The sequence below is a fragment of the Arachis ipaensis genome, chromosome B4, assembly GCF_059453495.1.
Source record: "Arachis ipaensis isolate K30076 ecotype BB chromosome B4, ASM5945349v1, whole genome shotgun sequence".
In the NCBI taxonomy this organism is placed as follows: domain Eukaryota; kingdom Viridiplantae; phylum Streptophyta; class Magnoliopsida; order Fabales; family Fabaceae; genus Arachis; species Arachis ipaensis.
The window spans coordinates 116,559,452-116,581,807 of record NC_142439.1 but is presented as its reverse complement, the minus strand read 5'-3'; the positions used below and the strand labels follow the sequence as shown (position 1 = coordinate 116,581,807).

General features: G+C 33.5%; 2 protein-coding genes and 1 long non-coding RNA gene across 3 annotated transcripts; 1 reads left to right on the top strand and 2 right to left on the bottom strand.

The window, feature by feature from the left end:
* Window positions 1-478: 478 nt before the first annotated feature.
* Window positions 479-1,489, bottom strand: LOC107637990 (uncharacterized). The gene is made up of 2 exons (XR_001619672.3): window positions 1,240-1,489; window positions 479-891 (listed from the first exon to the last, which is right to left on the bottom strand). It is a non-coding gene; the product is annotated as an uncharacterized LOC107637990 (long non-coding RNA).
* An 11,470-nt stretch (window positions 1,490-12,959) lies between these two features.
* LOC107636924 (uncharacterized) lies at window positions 12,960-15,669 on the top strand. Its single transcript, XM_088483654.1, has 3 exons — window positions 12,960-13,052; window positions 15,324-15,551; window positions 15,637-15,669. Exons 1-3 carry the CDS (start codon window positions 12,960-12,962, stop codon window positions 15,667-15,669), a joined length of 354 nt encoding a protein of 117 aa, XP_088339780.1.
* Window positions 15,670-16,503: 834 nt separating this feature from the next.
* Window positions 16,504-18,119, bottom strand: LOC107639690 (uncharacterized). Its single transcript, XM_021121433.2, has 8 exons — window positions 18,096-18,119; window positions 17,910-18,007; window positions 17,743-17,827; window positions 17,568-17,654; window positions 17,355-17,444; window positions 17,122-17,256; window positions 16,909-17,030; window positions 16,504-16,618 (listed from the first exon to the last, which is right to left on the bottom strand). The coding sequence occupies exons 1-8, from the start codon at window positions 18,117-18,119 to the stop codon at window positions 16,504-16,506; spliced, it is 756 nt and encodes a 251-aa protein (XP_020977092.1).
* Window positions 18,120-22,356: the final 4,237 nt, after the last annotated feature.

Genomic DNA, 22,356 nt, shown 5'->3' with positions numbered 1-22,356 from the left:
TGTGTTAATAAAAAAATAAAAAAACCTTTTTAAATATTTTTAGATACACTTAAATACCATCAGATATATTTATATCTAACTTTATTTTTAGTATATATTGTTAAAATGAGTTTAGAAATAATATATGTTATTAATTATTAAAATAAAATATATTTTAAATATTTTATATAATTAAAAGAAATATAAAAATAATTAAAAAATTAATTTATATTTTAGTATCAACAAAATATCATTACAATTAATCCAAAAAAATATCTTATATTTTAAATATATATCGTGTGTTTGTATCTTATAGAAATTTTAAATTTGCATGTCTTGTATCATATTCCATGTCTATGTCAGTGGTCGGGGACACCATCAATCAAATGAGTATAGCTTGTATTTTATTTATTTATTTCCCACACTAGCTAGATTATTTTGTAAAGCATGGAAATCAAAGAAATATCTAAACTCAAATAAAAACTAAACTTTGATATGGTTTCTACATAATGAGATTCATATATATTTGGACTCTGATCATCATTCACTTACTGAGTGTAACAAAAGTAATGATGTGATAAAAGAAGCAGAGGCTGAAAGGAATAAATTGGGATTAATTTATAACTTATAATACTGACATGATGAATCCAATTTTGATACCCCTTCTTCTCTCTACCATTTTTAATGAACCTGGACTTTGTTCCATCAAGAAATTCAATTAAGTTGGCCTGAAGCAGAGAACCCAATATGAAGACCTTTTTGTTCTTCTTCTCTTGTTGCTGCTGCATGATGCATATTGATGAGAAGAATAAGAAGAAGAAGATTGAATCATTTTCCACATGACTTGTATATCTGAATATTCCCCACAAGATTCCATGTCCTTATAAAGACTAACAAGTCCATTTCTCTGTCCTGTTTTTCAAAACCATCATCATCATCATAATAATAAGTAAACACATTACTAAAGGATCAAGGATACACCAGACACAATTTATTCTTTTTTTGTCACTCGTAATTTAGAATCATTGATGATATATACCTATGGTTTTGAATCTCCAAAATTTATCAATGAAAAATTAAATTATTCAAACTTAAGAATTCAAAAAACAAAAAATGAAAAAAAAAAAAAGCAAGTAACTATAAAATTAACGGAATACCATATCATGATATGATAATAAATCTATATATTATTAATCTAATCTAAAGACTAAAGTTAACTAATAATTAAAATTGTAATTTCTGAAGCAGCATGTTACTTACTCTTTTGTTTACACCTGAATTTTGAAGAGAGTTTACGGAGAATACTCTTAATTTTGTAAATAGGAAAACTCTTGAAGTACCTCCATCCCTTCCATTTCTCCATTATTGACACCTTTTTCTCTTTTTTGCACCATCCGTTATATATATATATGAATCATGTCCTTTGGGGGGAAAAATTCATTATAAACACTATAAAACAAGATGAATCCCACCATAGAAAAAACAACAAACAAGAAGACAACGCCTCTTTGTGTTTCCATATTATTTTTGCATAAATATATTCAAGAAACTTGCCCAAATGTCAAACCAAACCGTTAGGTTGTCATTATATTTTGATAAGCATATGTCATATAATGAAATATTCATAATATAAAAATAGCGAGGACCAAACAAGAGATTATCCTTTGGATTTTGCTTTTCCTTAAGTATTCTCAATTTGATTGGATTAAAGAGAGAAGGTATGGGACCCTTTATCAACGGTTGATTGGTTTATCTTAAGTGCCTATATGTTTGTATTGGTTCTCTAAAGTTTCATGCATTAACATAATTATTTCATTATTGGATGTAAAGGGACTTACCATCCACACACTAATTTTGAAATCTAATTCGAAAAGAACCTTAGGATTCTGTTCAAGTCGCTTTCTTTGCTGACATTAATCATCTAATTTGTTTTCCTTATTTTGAAAGAAAAGAATAATTGTCACTTGTCAAAAATATTTTTTCTTTTTCTTAAAAAAAAAAAATCATTTATTTGAATGCTTGTTTTTGAGAACTATTTTGTAGTGTTCCTCAACTGCTTGCTATGACGTCTCACCTATTTATAATCTTACGTTGATCCCTTAACTAATTATTGTCTCCGTTTGTGGTTTTTTTTCTTTTGGTGGACTATAGATATGGGAATATTTTGTTGCATATTCTTTGTTTAAGTAAATTGGTTCTGCCTAAATATTTTTCACCATTTGCACGGTTTTTTATTTTTATTTTAATTTGAATTTTCAGATATTATAATTATATTATAGTAAATGTATCATTAAACATTTATTAAAATTATATATAAGTGAAGCTAAACTTTATGTAAATTAGATTTGTCACTTTATGTGTAAAATCATTTACAGAATTTATTTTAGGTATCATTTGTTTTCAGCCAAACATACTATAGCAAGGGAAATAAAAAAGGGATGTGATTCTAAATTGAAGTTGTGCTTAGGAATACGGTTGCGGTTGTCATTGCAAGTATTCCGACCATCGCAATAAGTTTTTCTTTCTTTTTTTTTTTTTTTTTTTTTTTTTTTTTGGTGTGAAGATTGAAAATTAATTTATTGTTGTCGTGATAGGGCTTTCTTTATTTTTTCTGTAGTTTAATCCAGATTAATCTATGTAAATATATATATATATATATATATATATATATATATATATATATATATATATATATATATATATATATATATATATATATATCCTTGAATACGATTGCAATTTGCAACTACTAATTGAATTACAGAATTGCAGCTTCTCAATTAATAATTTTTGTCAACGATTAATGATATTAAATGTTAATTCATATCATATATAACACTTAATATATTCAATTAGACGTTGAACAAATATATTTATAAAAATTTATCAATTTAGTATCATTAGGTTATATTATGATTAAAGTTTATATAATTAAAAAAATAGACTAAATTGATAGATTTTCATAAATATATTTGTTCAGTGTCCAATTAAATATGTTAGGTATCATATATGCTGTCAGCTAATTTTTATATTAATCAATCATTGACGAAAATTATTAATTAAATGATGGAAGGACAAAAATAATTAATTTATAATTTTTAAAGGACTAATTTAATTGATAAAATTTTTAAGGATAAATTTATAGAGTGACCTATTTTTTAGGAACTAAGTTGACTATTAACTCACTTGTTAATCACCAAAACTTAACGTGAGATATCTTGGAATTAATAATCCGGATATTTCTTTCCACTATATGAGGGATTAGAGTATAAAATGGTAATGCTATATGTACAAATGTTTTTGTAATCAAATTCAACTAAGTTGGCACAAGTCCAATAGAAAAAGAAAACGCAAGCATATGTCACCGTTTCTCCTTTTTCATATTTTTATAGCACATAAATTTTTATGGTAGAATATAAAAATTTATTAATATAATACAATAAGTTTTGCACAAAATTCAAATTTATCAATATAATGTAAAAATTTTTGGAAATAGCACATAAATATTTGCAGATAGTACAGAAAATTTTGGACAAAGCACATAAATTTTTGCTACAAATGTATTTTGTTAATTATGTGAGTTAATGTTTTGAGTATAGTCTTTTAAAAATTTTTGTATTGCACACCAAAATTTTTTGCTATGACTAAGATTTTCATATTGTACACTAAATTTATGTGTTGGGCATATTTTATTGTTTGAGTTTTTTAAATATGTAGGTTTTAGAATATTTTTGTGCTAGACATCAAATTTTTTGTGTTATGTACTAAAATTTCAATGCTATAGTTTTTTGAACATATATATGAGAAGAAAAATGAAAAAGACAACGATGACATGATAATAAAAAATAATAAAAAAAGAATTAAACAAGAGTAAAAAAAAAAAAGACTACATTGAAGAAAAACATACATAATTTTAAAATGACTTAACCACCTAGTTTTATTGTATGTGAATGATGGTTTCTCAGTGGCTAAGAGAAGGGGGAGTGGTTGAATCTTAGCCCCTTTTTCACTTAGTAACTTTTGCTGTCCTTTAGAACACTTGAGGAGAAATTTCTTGTTTTTGTCTCGTGCCTAATCAAGAGATTTTTTTGTTTTGTCTCCTATGCAGCAGAAACAGAAATGGAGTAGAAGAGAGAGAGTTACACCAAGATATATCCTGGTTCAGCTGCTAAGTGCAATGCAGCCTACATCCAGTCTCCATCACAACAATGATGGAATTTCACTATAATCATCTTTGATTACAATCACCAATTCTCCCTAGGAACTACCCTTCCTATCTGAGACAAGTCCAGAATCTAAACCTCAATCCTGAACTTGACTTGGTTACTGCCAAGCTTTCAACTGCTAAGTGCTAACCTAACTTACAAGGGGATTCCCACAGAATCATGAAACACAACACAGATGTACAAAGGACCTCTAAGGACATCTATGGCTTTTTCTTTTAATTTTTCACTCTCTGCCTTTTTTCGCTCTATGACTTTTTCATACAAACCTCACTATTTGCCTTTTTTCATGAGACTCAAGACAGACAAAATTAAACAGAAAATTACAAAATAGAAAACTTTGAAGGAGAAGAACTTCTGTTAGCTTAGGTAGCTATGAGAACTCTGTGCCTTGCACTCTCACTCCTTGCTTCAATCCCTGACTATTCTCCCTTATTTATAGAAGGGGAAGCCTTCACGGTTGAAACTGTTGAACCAAGCTAAACTTCTTCTTCTTCAAACCAGAATCGGTTCGGCCAGAGAGAGAGGAGAGGAAACTGAATGTAAAACCCAACATGCAATTACCTCTGTGTCTTCCCTTTACACCAAGCTTCACCAATCTGAGCCATCCATCTTGACTTGCACTCCAAAAAGGATTCCTAGCCCTTGATGTTTCTTGATGCATGACAGCTCTTCTTGTTCCACTTTTGCTTCCTCCTTCACGTAGCCTCCTTAGCTACCTTTTGTGACGAGTGAACACAAAGCAGAGATGAGCCATGCCTCTGAGATCTTCTTCCTCTAACCGAGATCATCTTCTTCCATTTTTGGTATGGAGAGCATGAGCTTACTTCACCAAATCTTACCCCTTTTTGGTGAAGATCTCAGACACAACATACTTTTTGTTTTCTTTTTCTTGCCATCATTACAATGGTCTTGTTACTTGCTTCTTCTTCTCTACGGTAGCTTGCCATAGCTTCCATATTTTCTTGAGAAGTGACCAAGTGAAGAAGAGAGATGAGAGAGAAGAGAGAATAGAAAGAAAAGCATGTAATGGATTTGAACAAATTAAATCAAAATGAATTAATTCCTACTCCCCTTTCTTTCTTAGTGGCGTGTAACATTAATGAGGCCATCAAATCAATTGCATATTCTCTCTCATGTTTCCAATACAAGTTATTTCAAGTTAATTGAATTTGAAATCCATCACAACTTGAAAGTGAGATCCGTTGGAAGCATGAAGCAAAACATTTACTTTCTCTCCTTTCTTTATTTCGGACCAAGCTAGTTGGTTTCCAACCAAAATTTGAATTGGGCTAACAATGTTACAAGATTCTGGCCCAATAACAAGATGTTGTTTCAGCCAAGTCACTTAAACATTTTAACCAAGGCTGAATGTTTGTAAATTCATTGGGCTTGTAATTTTTCTTTTCTTTTCGGCCCAATAGCAAGAACCTGCACAGCAAAATTATTTTAATTAACATATATGAATTGAAATCAAATTAATAATTTTAATTAATTATTTTAATAATGTTTGATCATCATCAATTTAAATTAGAGTTTTCCAAACTCATCAGTGAAAGTCTTAAAATCTTGTATCCTGCACCATGTTAAAAAAGGGATAAACTTGTAACAAAAAATGGTTTAAGCTAAGTCCATCTAGTAGTAAACAATCTCTTTTTCTATTTTATTTAATTTGGGTGAAAAAAAGCTTTCAAATTTTACACATAATATTCTATATTCTTATCACTAAAAAAAAATGTTGAGTACCATCAGATTTATTATTGGATTCATCAAATAAATTCGTCGGTAATCAATTTATGTAAGGTCCCATATCGGTTGGGGAGGGGAACGAAGCATGCCTTATAAGAGTGTGGATACCTCTCCCTAGCATGACGCGTTTTGACGAGTGAGTGTGGGGGGCTTCGGCTATCATCCCTATCGTCAAAGGCAAAACCGTGAGGTCTTGTGTACCAAAGCGGACAATATCGTGCTAGCGGGTGATCTGGACTGTTACAGATGGTATCAGAGCCAGAGCCCGGATCGATGTGCCAGCGAGGGCGCTTGGCTCCCTTAGGGGGGTGGATTGTAAGGTCCCACATCGGTTGGAGAGGGAACGAAGCATGCCTTATAAGGGTGTGAATACCTCTCCCTAGCATGATGCGTTTTGACGAGTGAGTGTGGGGGGCTTCGGCTATCATCCCTATCGTCAAAGGCAAAACCGTGAGGTCTTGTGTGCCAAAGCGGATAATATCGTGCTAGCGGGTGGTCCGGGCTATTACAGTTTACCGTCGAATTTATCATCATTCTAGAGTTGACGGTATAAATGTCACCGAAAACAGTTTATCGGCAGATTATTTTCGTCTGACACTAATCACTGGCGGATTTTACGTCGGTTTTTTCAATGAATTTGTTGAGAGTGAGTTGATGATTACCGTCGGATTAATCCGACGGTAACTTTGGTGCCATTTCACGTGTTTAGGCACCAAGTTACAGTCAAATTTATCCGCTGGTAAATCCTACGGTAGTTTTTCTTTGGCACAGTTAAGACACAATAGTAGTCAAATTAAAACTCTTGTTAAAAAAATTGTTAGCAAAAATCTAAAATTATCAGAAATGAACAAATTATTTTATTAAAAATAAATGGTCTGAATATAATAAAATGTCACAGAAGTAGAATATAACGAAGTAGACAAACAAAAAAATAAATTTCTAAACCCGACAGATCCCGGTAATCGTCTTCATCATCGGGGTCCCCTGCTAAGGCGACAGAGTAGTTGCTGACGTCAGTGGCCCACTATCAGTGTTGTCGTTAGAACCAGCAGCGCTGCCGCCTAGCGTCACTAGCTCCATCATGTATCTGCTGGTTGTACACCTTCATCTGCTCTTGCAAACGATCTAGCTTCTCTGTTAGGTTTGAGCTGATGGAAACTCTCTTTCCACGCGTGCAAGAAGGTTGTTGTACCTCTGCTCAGACTACTCCTCTAGTTGGTAAAGCTCCTATGTCAGCTTTTGCATCTCCTTCCTCAAGCCGGTAACTTTCTAGGGATCGGCAGGGCTGGTGGCAGAGGCAGAGGCAGAGGAAGCCGCCAATGCAGAGGAGTGGAGGCCACTGGCGAAGAATGACCCCAACCCGAAGCGAGGTTTCTTGTGGGGTTCAGAGGCGGTCTCGCGCCAAACCCTATCAGAATCTACCACTGAGGTCTCAGAGCCGGCTTCGTTGTTCCCAATAGGCGGCTGAGATTGCTGGGTCGCGGCCTCTAATCTCTGTGTGTAATCCTCCTGTGTCACACACGTTGTGATTAGGATAACAGTTAATTGACTTTAAACCAAATAAATTTGAAAGTTAGGATTAGTTTAAACTTACATAATGGCCGCAGACCACTCGTCAGCAAATCTCTCCTTGTTGGCCATCAAAATATGTATATACTTGAAGGTCTCTACCAGTGTCGCCTCACGATCCAACGACTTAGACTATAAATTATATCAACCAATAAAATAAGTCAACAAATTAAACAACTAATTCAAGTAACTACTAAAAAATTAAACGTTACCAAACTACTTACCAATCTGCTATTCGTCTTCATGAAGGTCACCGATCCACCCGTATACTTCGTCGACCTGGACGAAGCCCTGTTAGCGATGTTCGTCAGATGGCAACACTTGTACCTCTCATCATTTCTAAAATGGGTCTCCAGTTTCTTCTTGGATGGACAGATTCAGGTTGTTAGGTGGTCGTGCCTCTGACGAACATTGTTCATCATCTGCTAAAGTCGTTTAGCTGCCTGGTGGTTGTAGATCTTCCTGATCATGAGATTATGTTCCACATCCCATATGAATTTCAACTGCACAAAGTGATTCAACAACATTAGTTAGTCGGAATAAATACAGTTCAAATACAATTAATTAATTCAACATTATTGGGTTCTTACCGTCCACTTCTAAACCATTGCTCTCTAGTCTCAGTTAGGATCTTTGTGTAGCCCGGTCACAGGTGGTCGTACATTAACTTAATGACCTCAGAGATCTCCTATGTACAAGCATTATTGTTTAGTACAAACCTATCAGAGAAAAAAATCTAACATTAATAAACATATAAACACATAAACTTAAGATTAACAAACTTAAGATTAAAAAATTGTATGTACTAACGCCTGCATGCCATCAGGCCAAATCATCAGCTGAATGACGGGCAGTGGTAGTGGGGCATCCTGCTGGGAGCACTGGAGGAATCACCCACTACGATATCTGATCTGTCACTGGATTTGCAGGGAGGGGCATAGCAGAAGGAGACACGTAGTTCGGGTTTGGGACCTTGATGAACTGTTGATCTGCTGGACCCGCCTGTGACGTCAAAGGGGTCGACGGGGTAGTCGCGGTAGAGGGCGATGATTAAACAGTCCCTGGAGATTCGGTGGAATACTTTCCTTTACCACGACTACGAGACCCACTCGATCTACCTTTGTTACCGCTCGTCATCATGTCTATAAAGAGAATATATTATTAACACTAATCAACATAAATACCATTAACACTAATAAGCATATATAGTATACGAATTGTTCAACAAAATTTTCTGAAAAAATTGGACATAACCTCTCCTTAAATTGGACATATATCCACCTTTACGGTTCCCATAAATTCAACCAATCTCAATCCACATCATCAGTCAACACTCAATTAATTTCACAAGAATTAAATTCAACAAAACATCTTTATTCACACATGCTAAAGTGAAATTGTCACCTTGTTAGAGTATCATATCAATAAAATCTAAATATTGTATAAAATCTAAATACTACGTAAATCGTATATCTATCAATAAGTAAAATATGAATCTAGAGTAATTCACACTCTAAGTATCCATATAACACAACTCAAAAAAAAAAATAATAATGATAATTTACGATACCATGAAATAATATGTAATGTCACGAATTCATAGACAATCTAGAATGTCACAAATTTTTATTAGAACAAATCATGGTAGTTTCCAGGAAAAAACTTAACATTAACATCACTAAGTTACTACAAGTGAAATAAAAAAATTACATAAAAACATAAAATTTACATATTAACTGAAGAGAAGCTTGCAAAGATTTTTAATGAGAAGTAACATGTATCCTTGTTAATATATACAGCATAAAACAAATCTTCAACCACATGGTAAATAAACTAAATCCATCTATATAACCTTTGGTATAAATCTATTGCAACAAGAATTGGCAAATTCATAAAATTCTCTTAAAAAATCCACAATATATGTATAAATGTATACTACCATATGAACCAATGTCAAAAGGAAATAACAATAATAAAAAATGTTATAAAAAATGCTAAATCAAATTCTAACTTGGACTTGGCGGACAACGACGAACCTGGCGGCAGACAAAGTGTGCTAGACGAGGGGAAGAAGGTACCGACGCAAAGAATGGTGCTCATCGGCGGTGAGAAGAGCGGCGGCTGCAACGAAGGCTAGGGTTTGCAACGGCAGCTACAAATGGAGACGTCGTGGCAAATGGGAGGTGTAAGGAGAGGAGGGAGGCGTCATCGTCGGCGGCGGCGGTGGGGTTGACGGCTCGGCGGGGTTCAAAAGCGGTTAGAGAGAGAAAGGGAGAAGAGATGTTAGAGAGAGAGTAGTTTCGAATTGAAGGGGGAAAGGGGTTCGCACTTTGAATTCTAGGGCTCATTAATGTCGGATTTATCAGCGGATAAATTCGACGGTAACTTGTTGCGGGTGACTAAAATGCAACATTTCACTAAAATGAGTTTACCAACGGATTGTTCCGACGGTAAATCTCACACTACATTTCGTGCTTCTTTTTCCCATTTTTCCACCAAGTATTACCGGCGAATTTACCGTCAGAATCGAGAATCCACCGGTAAAGATTTGACAAAACGAATTCTTCATCAAAACCGTCGATAAATTTGTCAGTTTAGCCGACGCTAATGTACGACACTAAATCTGACAGTAAATCCAATGATAATCAGTATTTTTCTTGAAGTGTATCACATCATCTTAATAACAAGATCAATAACCTCTCATTCACTAATATAAAATTACTAATAAGGGTTATGGAAGGCAAATAATTCAAGAGGACGGACTTGTTAATTAAACAGAAAATAAAAAATAAAAATGAATTCTCACATCATAACTGATTTATTTAAAAACATAAATTAACAAGATTTAGTCTCTATCCTAAAATTTTCCCTTTAGCCATCTAATTATTTGCAATAAGCAGAGTTAAAAGCTAGGCTAAACCATGTTTTATTTTTTTAGAAGTTTTGAGAATATTTAGTTGATATTTATTGTCTTCTCTATTTCTTACTAGTGGTAATTATTAACCGAATATATTTGCTTTGGATTGAAGACATATAATTGTATCTAAAATTTTGCCTGTTTAGTGTAAAATTTAGTGTGGGATAAAGTATTAAATTGGTCTCCTACGTTTGGGCATAATTTTGTTTTGGTCCTTAAAGTTTAAAGTGTCCTATTTGAATCCAAAAAAGTTTTATTTAGCTTCAATGTGGTCTCACCGTGATATCAAAGTTAAATAATTAACAAAATGTCCTACATGACAACAGTACAAGAACAAGGTCGATAATCTGGAGAACAAGTACAAACTCCAAAGACATAAAATCAACCATGGATGCATCAATACATGTATTTATCATTCTTTTTAGTTCTATAGAAAATGTTTCATTCAAATTGTAAGAAAAATAATAAATAAATGTATTGATGCATCCACGGTTGATTTTGTGCCTCTAGAATTTGTACTTGCTCTTTAGATTATTGACCTTATTCTTGTACTGTTGTCATGTAGGACATTTCGTAATTATTTAATTTTGACCTCACGGTGAGACTACAACAAAGCTAAATAAAGCGTTTTTGAATTCAAATAGGACACTTTAAATCTTAAGGACCAAAACAGGATTACGCCTAGATGTAGGGGACTAATCTAGTACTTTACCCTTTAGTATATTATTTAATTTTATAAATTTTAAAAGAACTTATAAACATTTATTTAAAAATAAATTATTTTAAAATAAAATATGTCAATCTACTAATTCAATTAGGAAATTATGTAATTTTAATTAAAATAATTAATGATTAAAACAATCTACAATAACTTAAGTACTATAACGAACTTTATATTATTTTTTAAAGTATCATTTAATAAATTATTTTTTATAAAAAAATCATACTCATTTTGATCCACGCATGGCGCGCTTCTATATATAGTTAACATAAGGCGGACACTCCAATAAAGTCATGAAAAATGACTTCTACTGAATCTCAAAATTGGACTGTTGGATATAATTTCAGATTGAAGATTTGATGGACATGTGTCCTTTTTGATAGACCAAAAAATTAAAGTTGGTGCAGCATATTTTTTTTTTTTGGTTTAACATGTTGAATGAATTTGGTTAGACCAATATAAAAATAAACCGGTTTATAATAACAATTAAATTTTATTTTATTTTTTATTAATTATGAGCTAGTATACCTCATTCCCGTCCTTTCTCTTGCCAGTAATTTTCAAAACCCTTAATCCCGCCCTCCCTTTTCTGAGCCATCAATCCCTCAGTCCCACCTCTCTTCCTTCTCTGAGCCATCAATCCCTCAATCCCACCTCTTTTCCTTCTCTAAGCTATCAAGGGTTAAGGATTTCAGAAGAAGAGAATAAAAATTTGTTGGGATTTCTTGTAATCATTTTTCAGAAGAAGTAATGAAAGTCGTGTTTCTGCAACAAGAGGTAAGTCCAGTGGTATTTTGAAAAAGCTCAGTGTTTCACTAATCCATGTCCCTTCCACCACTAAATCTCCTATGTCCTCTCTTGCAGGCGGTATAACGACTGTTTAAATCTCGTCACCAGTAGCAGTTTGCCCTCAACGACATAGTTCTCCTCAATAGCTGTTGCTGCATCTTTCATCAGGTAAGCATCCACGAACACCTAGCATTCAACTCCTTTATTCACTCCCTTCCAACAAAAATGAAGTAATGGATCTCTCTATTTTTAATTTTTTTTCTATTTTAACTGTTGTTGTGTTCTTGGTTTGGTTGATAATTGGTAATTTATAACTTATAATTACTAATTGCTAGGTTATTCTTTTAAATTGATAATAACAATTTATGTTGCTTGTTAAATATGAATATAAACTTTAATTTGCAAACTGTTGGCTTGTTCATGATTTGTGTGATTATTCGATTGACATTGAGCCTAATTTTAGCCAAATACACAAGGAATAAATTTTATTTTCATGTACTCTAGAGTGTACTCTTTCATATTAGAAGTGAGCAATAATAAAACATCATGAATAAATTCTTTAAATTAATAAAATTTATTGACAAATTCTTTGCCACAATAGGATTTTAAGGATAGTGTTTCATGGCTTTTGAAAATGGCAACAAATAGCATTCCAAAAATTTATAAAATCTTTACCTGCTTTAAAGTTGTGCATATTCAATAATAACCTTTGTAATAATGTAGATTAATATTTTTTTACCACATTATTTTATTTTATCATAATATAACTTATTACAATATAATTACAATTTATATATATATTTTTTATCATTATTCTAAAAAAGAGTAACCGTCCCTTCTAATTTATTAGGCTAGGTTTTAATTTAGTGAAATGAATAATGTTATTATATGCAATATTTACGTTGATATTAAATTACACATTGATATACTTTATTTATGTAACTTTTAGATGGAGATGGAAACGACAGAAGTGGGTTCAGCTAATGACGATGATTGTAGCTTGAACCAAGAGATGGAAACAGAAAAATGTAAATGTGGTGGTTGCAAACAGTGTGAAATTTTTACCGCCGAAAATATTATCAATCGTACATTTCCAACATCTAAGGTAGCATATGATGTGTATGTGAGATATGCCAAATGTGTTGGCTTTGGACTTTGAAAAGGAGATTTTGTAAAAACCAAAGATGGTTGTTACTCAAGGTGAAGATTCTTTTGTAATAGGATCGGATTGAGAAAGAAGAAATACTATGACAATATTTCACGAAAAAGGGAACAAAGGACTGAGACACGAACTAATTGTCAAGCTAAATTGTGTTTATACTTTGATAAAAGTGCAATTGTTTGGAGGGTTAAGAATTTGTTCGATGAACATAACCATGACTTAGTTCCACAATGCATGGTTCACTTAATTCAGAACCATCGGCAGTTAACTGATACAAACAAGGCATAAGCTGACATCATGCATATGTATGGTGTGCCAACATCTCAATATATGGGGTTTATGGCTGGACAAGCTGGTGGGTATGCCAGAGCTGGTTTTACAAAGAAAGACTTAGATACCACCTTGACAGGAGTCGACGCTTACGTATTTTAGGTGGTGATGCCAACGCCACCATAAGCTACCTATTTGGAAAGGCTAACGTTGACCCGATGACTATGACACGATATAGTTCAACTACGGAGGATCGGTTAGGTAGTTTATTTTGGGCCGATGGAATATGTCGAGCTGATTATCAATATTTTGGTGACGTCCTTACGTTTGATGCTACATACAAAAAGAATAAGTACAAGAAACCATTGGTAATCTTTTTTGGGAGTAACCATCACAGAGAAACGTGTATATTCAGGTTTTTCATATTTGATAATGAAATGGCATCCACGTACAAGTGGCTACTGGCTAACTTTTTAGAGGTCATGATGAACAAGCATCCTAAAGTTGTTGTGACTGATGCAGACGAGGCTATGAAAGAGGCGATTAATGAGATTTTTCCAAATATAACCCATAGATTGTGCGGATGACATCTTCAGAAAAATGCTACTTTGAAAATCAAGGACCCAGGCTTATGTGAATCATTTAAGAAGTTCATTTATGCCAAGTGGGATGTTGATGAATTTGAGGAGGAATGGTCAAAATTGGTTGAAGAGTTTGGTGGTAGTGACATGTCATGAATTGACAAACAATATGAAAACAAAGAAAGTTGGGCCAGGGCGTTTCTTCGGGATAAATTTTGTGCTGGTTTTAGAACTACTTCACGATGTGAAGGCATTAACAACTTCATAAAAAGATTTGTTCATTCAAGACACAACATTTTAGAGTTGGTGGAGAATCTTGAGCGGGCTTTACGAGATTACCACAACACTGAGATGGTTGCTCAATTCAAGACAATCAATTTTGATCCTGTTTTGACAACTGGCTTACAGTCTCTCGAGATTTGTGCTACAAACATCTACACTAGAGAGATATTCAAACTAGTGAGGAAGCAAATTGAAGAAGTGGTTTCTTTAGACATTATACATAGTCAGCCCCTTTCCACAACTATGGTATACAAGATTTGTGCTTTTCAAAAGAGGGTCAAAACATTTACAGTTGTATATGATCGCAATGAGAAGAAATTGGAGTTTGAATGCTGTCATTGGGATCATGAAGGGTATCCTTGTAGTCATATGTTGTGTGTGCTGAGACGAGAGGATGTAGATGAATTGTCAGAAAGTCTAATTCTAAAAAGATGGATCCGAGATGCAAAGAAGTATACTAATGATCAAACAGTCGAAAGCACTGCAAATGATGCTGAAAAAGGTTTCTTAATGAGATATGGTGCTATGTTAGTTGCCACAATGTGGATGTCATTCCTTGCGGCTCAAGAAGTTCCACTTTTTGGTGATATGATGAATGAAGTTACTAGATGGACCAAAGATCTAGAGAAAAGGTGTAGCATTAAAAGGCAAAATGGTGTTACTGATGTATTACATCCTGCTGCTGAATTTATTGGTGATCCATGTGTCGCTAAGACTAAAGGTGCACCCAAACTCAAGAAGAATGAAACTAGGAAAAGATCGTCATGTTCAAATTGCTTCGTGAAGGGTCATACAAAGAGACATTGTCCAAAGTTAGTTGATGAAGGTGACCGGAGCCATGATCATCTCCCTTCTCGATGTACAGACACAGATGAGGTTATTTATGCAAAGATTGCTAAATTTTATTTGTTGAAAAAAATTTGATCAATTATTTTTATATTAGTATGTTAATCATATTTATTCTCCCAGCATGGTTAAAAATTTTGGTTGTGTAATTCCATCTATTTATAGATGTAAAAATTAAGAAATGTGACATTAGGTTGTAAAGAATTGTTTTTTATTTATTTGACATGCTTGATAGGCAGCAAAAGAGCCTCTTGGTGCCACTAGGTGTGAGAATAATGGGTGCAACTGTATTGCAGAATCTAGTACTAAGCTCATGGGTTCTCAATCGAATCTGGCGGGTATAGGAGCGTTTTCAGGGGTCCAATTTTATCCAACTCTTAGTAACTTATTTCCAACGCCACAGGGTGGAGTACCTGGCCAACCAACCACTCTGCAAAATATTGGGCATCAATGGCTCTTACAGGTGAAAATTATTTGTATTTTGTGCTTTAACCGTTGCAAAATAATTCTTCATGATTTTTGACATAACTATTCATATGTTTATAGAGGCCATGGAAGCTAGGAATACCTTGAAACAATAGTAAAAAATAACTTAATTTTGCTTCTGGGACGTTACATTACCTTACTGAACCATTCAGTGTTGTTATTATGCGAATTGTGTATATATTTTGTCCTTTTGTAATTTATTTTTGTTAAATGTATTGTACTCAGTACTCACAGTATTGGTTCAATGAATTCTGATGGTTGTGTTCAAGTATTTGATTTGGAGATTCTTGTGAACAGTAACACTCTCTGGTAGTTGAGTAAGGAAAGCTTCAAAGTTTCTATTTTATTATTTAGTTGTTTAGATCAACCACTCCGATAAGATAATACCATGAGTTCATGACTTGTAAACTCTATCGAATTATCTTCATCAATGCCTTTTTTAAGTTGTATATTCAAATGCAACATGATTTTCCTAGTAAATTTTTTGCTGAAAAATATTGAACGAACCAATCCAATTGCAAAGACATTTTTGTAATGAAAAAGTACTTATGAAAATAAAGTAAAGAAACCAATCCAAATGTACATCTTAATCTAAATAGTCTATCAAGTATTTATAGGAGGTATTTGAACTAGTTTTTATTTGAACCATCTTATGTGTAAAGGTAATTTTGAAAGACAAACCACTCATGCCTATGAGACCAGAATGATTAGAATGAAGAACCCAATTAGATTTAGATATACTAATCATGTCATCATCACTTCTGGGCATAAAAATTTTTCCATTATAGGGGTTAGCAGTGACAAAACACAAGGCAATAAGGATAATTACATTTCCAAAATTTTAGAAATTATAGAGTTTTTAACATGGACTTTGAAAGATTACATCCTAAGACTGAGTAACATTCTTTGGCATCTTCTTATTCCAATTTTTAATAGCAAGTCTTTGAATGTCTTCTCTCCTTGGATTGTGAGGTCCATACACCAAGTCTATGGCCATCCTTACTCTGCTGTATTCGTTGACCACCTAATATTGAAGCCGTATACCTCCATCATTAAATTGAGATAGATGTTATAAAAACGAAAAAATTGTAGCATATAATGCAAATTGGACATGTGTTCATACCGGTATGGCACCACGCCACCATAGATGACAGAGTGTCTGCCATTATGCAACCCACACACCACAGTCATTGCTTAAAAAACAAGAGTTTCATTATGTTTTACAACAAATTAATTCCTCCTCCATCAAAGAATTAAATTTAAGCGTTTAACTTACATAGTATGTATCATCCTAAATTATATCATGGGTTAGGTAATTGATTTATGATACTTACGATTGAGCATCTTGTTGGGGCACCTCTGGTTCTTGAAATTTGAACTTTGAAACCATTGACCTTTCAGTAGTATCTGATTGGTAAAACCAATCGTCCAATAGTAGATTCTCTAAGAAAGAAATCTGAAAATCAAAGAAATGAATTTGATATGGAATTGGTTTCACAATCAAAACAGAGATATGTTTTTGAAGGTTAAAAGTCCATTGAACACACCACATCATATATTGCCTTCATCCTCTCGAGCCTTTGTTTTGAGCACTTTAGAGAGTCTAGATATGTAATCAACCCTCTACTTTTTTCCACAACTACTAGGAACCAATGATCTTTAACATTATTAGGTATGTATATCTGTGTCATTAGGTTAAATCATTTATTAGTTACAAGGATAAAAAGAGTTAATTATTTTTTTACCACAGTTGAAATAACTCATCAAGATAGTCTATTACCTTAGAGAGGTCTTCAACCTTGCCCATAAAGTTTGTTTTGATGTATTCCATTGTCCCAACAGAAATATGTCGTTGTTGGAGTGCTATTTGCTACAAGATATTAACAATAACAAGAGTAATATGAAATCAAAGCTTAACCCAAGCTATTTTGGGATAATAAATAAATAATGACCATAATCAAAAGTAAAATGATTTATGCCATTAGAAACTTACAGCAAAAGTGGTTGGGAGGAACCATTTGTTGCCTTTCACTGTAACTGCTGCATGTTTCATAAGCATTGATGCCACCAAATTCAAAATCTACATTTGACAAGCCAGAAATTGTCAGTCATCAATCAAATTCAACAAAGTAAAAAAGGTATATCACATGAATTACTTCATGACTTACGTTATCTCCAACCCAATTTTTCGAACAAAGGGTCATCAATGCTTCCTGGCTTCCACAACAATGTTCGTTAGGCACAAGAATCTCTCTATTAATAACAAAATCGCAAGTTATATCTCATGAAATAAGTGTTTGATTCCAAATCTCCAAAATCAGTAGAAGTGACCTACTTGGGGTCATAATCAGTTCCAAAGATATAGAAAAAAATAGCCAACTCAATCCCCATGAAAACCATTTCCGATGTTGGCCTAAATGCCACCTCCAAGCACTATCAATTTGGATAGAAACATGTATAAGTATTTAAAACAGAGACACAGAGTACTTAACAGGATATGCGAGAAAGAGGGGACTATTACCGTAGGCATCTCATCACCATACATGTTCACCAAATCATGGGATTCATATAGCCATGGACGTCCTCGCTATAGTTTAAAGTCTCCACGTGTGGGGATTTTCTTCTACAAGATGCAACTTCTACTTCAGAGAGGATTTTTAAGATAAAATAAAATTGAAAAAATTAACAAATAGTCTCTTTCACCTATTTAAATATTATTTATAGATATGTCTTGTTCTTTTAAGAGTAAATCACAGGAGTGTAGCGCCTTTGATTAAGTACTTGTAATTGCTTAATTTAGTTTTTTTTTTCAATTTTGTCCCAAAATCTTGAAATCTGACTTTCATTCATTTTTTCCACATCAAATCATCAGCAATAATTTAAATAAAATAGAAAGTGAGATGATGTTATCTACATACCAAAGGGGTTGATTGGTTTCTATTTTTATTTTTAGGATTTTGTGAATCAGAAAAGGGAAGTAAAACCCTTTTTTCCCCACTGTTTTTAGTTTATTTAGGGAGAAAACCCATGTCAGAAGATGAACATCCAAATCAAGCCAATTAATTGAGTTTCTAACCTTAATCGATGATGTTGCTTTCTGACCTCTGCATTTAGTGGTACTCTTACGCCGTTTCAAGCCAGCGTTTTTGCTGATTTCATGATCACTCAACGGACCGGATGGTTTGAAATCTGGTTCGAGCTTTTGAGCCAAAGGACACCTTGATGATTTTCGACGCAATGGAGCCTTTGTTGCGGTTGTATGAGCTATCACTGATGGAGGTGGCCCACTCATGGTAATATTCTCATCAGCACTAACATCATCAACATGATGAGCAACAAATCTGGGTCCAGATGAAACAATGGACAAGATTGCATCAATCTTTTTTCTTTGGTTGCTTATTGTGGAGGATAAAGAACGTATCTCCTCAGCAACAATGGTTCGAACAAACCTCGTAAGGGAATCACTAAAAGAAGTCATTTCTTTCAAACACAAATGAGAGCATCAGGAGATACACCAAATAGAAACTATAGAAATAGAAATATATTTCATAACAACATCTAATAAGACAATAGAAATAGATTTCATTACAACTCTTTTGAAAACTCACCTCTCCAAGTGGCAACATTAATTGTTGGAGTGCAACATTTTTATCTCCCGTCTTTTCTTTTGTCACCTAAGGGAAAAAAAATTAAAGGAAGTATAAGAAAATAAAAATGAAATGAGATGTTGGTGTTAGAAGCATACCTCAATATTTTAGCTTCACAGCAATCTTAGCCTTGCTTCAACACCGTCTATCAAGATTCAACTATTTCAAATACCAAAAGAATCATGTAAATGATACAGGGAGCAACTTTACTTTTGTTCTTCAAGTAATTCAAGAAGAAAACTATTAAAAACTAAACCAATAAAATCATTATACATAAGAATAACAGAAAGCCAGTAGAAAATAGACAGTGCACGATGAAAAGCCAGAAACATAATAACAGAGACCACCTATCTGAACTGACTCGCGATGTTCTTTGGCAACCATGAGAGTTGACAAACAAGCACGGGAGCACCCAGGGGGACAAGGCTTCAGACTTCAGAGGCGGAAAGACTAAGCATGTGAGTAGAAGACTCCGACAAGAGAAGAACGCAAGCACAGCTCCCACGAGCAGAGATGAGTACTAACGCAGAAGAAGGAACAAGGCAAGCAGAGAGGAATGTAGGTCCACGCCGTCAATGTCGCTAGTAGCCACCCCATCAACTGCATAGATTTAGGAATTTGGAAAGGGGGTTGGGGTTAGGGTTGGAGTTGGGCTTAAGGCTAGGATTAGTCATTCTGATGCAAAATTGTTAGGACTTGGAAATGGAGTTTTCCCAAAGATTAAAGGAATCTGTTTTTAGTATTTACCATAGTTTGAAAGAAAAAGTAGATAATAAAAATATTTTAAAAAATTTTTTGTTATTTTTTTTTTTGTAATTTGTATCTTAGTGAAAGAATAAAAAAGAATGTCGAGTGATATTTTGTTGATTGCAAATTATTTTTGTACCCACAAATCAAATATTAATACAAATTCAAAAGTTCATCTATGAATTTTTATAATGTTAAATAACCTAAACTATAATTACTGATTGACATATATATCTAATTTCGACAACATATTAATTTCTGATTTTTCTTTAAAAAATAAATAACTCAATACAATCAAAATTTATTTGGGTAAATTTTTCAAAGATTTTTGCAAGTGATTTTTTAAAGATCTTTAATAATTTTTTTTATCAATTCATGTTTTATATTTAATCCCATAAAAAACAAATTGATGCTAATTTTTAGATGTAAGAGTAAATTTGCTATGAAATAATATTATAAATTTGATATCAACACTTAATCAGAGAAATAATAGTAAAATTCACATCAAATAATATTCTAAATACTATCTCAAATTAACTTTTAGTTTTAGGTTTACAAATAATCATACATTTAATTCAAATTACTAATTTATAAATGTCTGAGAGTATATTTCATATCAAAATTACTTTTTAAATTTTATCTAAATCATTAATTTACATATAATAGAACTCTAAATTTATTCTAAATCACTAATTCACACTTAATTAGAGATTCAACAGTAAACTTGGCATTGAATTATGTTCTATATTGAATCTCAACTTTTAATTAATTTTAATTTTCAGTGTATAAAAATAAATTTCATATATAGTAATGCTTTAAGTTTGATTGAAATCACTAATTTACACTTAATTAAAAGTGCAAAACAGAAATTCATATGACTACATCAAATCATACTCTAAATCTGATATTAAGAACTAATTAACAATTTTTTTTTGTTATTATGATTATGAACTTCAAATTAAATTATGTTCAATTTTTTATATGATCAGATCACTAATTATCATTTATTTATACGTACAAATAAAATTTTCATGTCAAATCATACTCTAAATTTAAGTGAGTTTTTTAAGATTTTTAATTTACAAATTCTTATGAATTCACATTCTAAATTTAATCTCATAAAAAACAAATTAAAATACTAATTTTTGGATGCCAGAGTAAAGCTACGGCCTACCATCCCCAAACAAATGGCCAAGCCGAAGTCTCCAACCGGAAAATTAAGCGCATATTGGAGAAGATTGTGAAGCCTCATAGGATGGATTGGAGTTCTAAGCTCAGTGATGCGCTATGGGCCTACCGGACGGCTTATAAGACGCCAATTGGCATGAGCCCGTTCCGGCTAGTCTATGGGAAGGCTTGCCATCTCCCGGTGGAAGTAGAGCACAAGGCCTATTGGGCTGTAAAAGAATGCAACTCAAGATTTGGGGTGGCCGGAGTGGAAAGGAAGTTACAGCTGGTAGAATTGGAGTGCCTTTGTTTGGAAGCTTATGAGAATTCAAGGCTCTACAAAGAAAAGATGAAGGCGATGCATGACAAGCATATCAAGAGAAGAGAGTTTAGAGCTGGAGAACTTATCCTCCTCTATAACTCTAGATTGAGGTTGATGCCCGAAAAGTTAAGATCAAGGTGGGAAGGACCTTATAGAGTGGAGAAGGCTGAGCCATATGGGGTTTATCACTTGAATCACCCTTCAAGCTCCACAATCTTCAAAGTTAATGGTCACCGTCTGAAGCTTTACCATGGGGAGAAGATGAAAAGCAACAAGGAGGTTCAGGTGTTCCTTTTGGAGGATGCACTCGAAAGTGAAGAGATATGAGCTCATGACCATCCAACTTAAGGACGTTAAAGAAAAGTGTTAGGTGGGAGACACCCCACCATGGTAAGATCTTCCTTTTGTATATTTCTTGCATGTAGTTTCTTAGACTCTTTGCTTGATTTTGTGATTATTTAACTGTAGTATGTAGTCTATATTTGCTTGATTTCATTTGATTTTGTTAGGATGTTCATGAAGATTTTCATTGATCTTGGTTAGGTTGAATTCATAATGTTGAAGAAAACACTTCATTTTGAGTTTTGCATGGATTTTTGAGTGTTTTTGACCTATTTAGCTTGAAGTACTGTCAGGATTGTGTTGAAATTGCATTTCTTCATGTTTTTGAAAAAAAAAAGGGTATCCACGCGCAAGCGCGGAAGACGCGTGCGCGTCGATGGCACTTCTGCAACTCTTGGTTCAAAAACCCGAGAGTTGTGCGAGAAGTATGCTAACTTTGTGCCCCACGCATAACCCCTTTCACGCGTGTGCGTTACCTGACGCGTACGCGTCCCTCTCTGTTTTGTGCATCTACGCGTAAGCGTAGGTGATGCGCGTGCGTCCCTAATTTTTCTGCG

Excerpts from the sequence above, each read along its gene's own strand:
- LOC107636924 (XM_088483654.1), top strand. The coding sequence starts at position 12,960 with ATGGAAACAGAAAAATGTAAATGTGGTGGTTGCAAACAGTGTGAAATT. Across the intron at positions 13,053-15,323 it reads GTACATTTCCAACATCTAAG|GCAGCAAAAGAGCCTCTTGG; the intron begins GTAGCATATGAT and ends CATGCTTGATAG. Across the intron at positions 15,552-15,636 it reads GGCATCAATGGCTCTTACAG|GCCATGGAAGCTAGGAATAC; the intron begins GTGAAAATTATT and ends ATGTTTATAGAG.
- LOC107639690 (XM_021121433.2), bottom strand. The coding sequence starts at position 18,119 with ATGTATGGTGATGAGATGCCTACG. Across the intron at positions 17,828-17,909 it reads GGAACTGATTATGACCCCAA|AGAGATTCTTGTGCCTAACG; the intron begins GTAGGTCACTTC and ends TGTTATTAATAG. Across the intron at positions 17,655-17,742 it reads AAAATTGGGTTGGAGATAAC|ATTTTGAATTTGGTGGCATC; the intron begins GTAAGTCATGAA and ends TGTCAAATGTAG.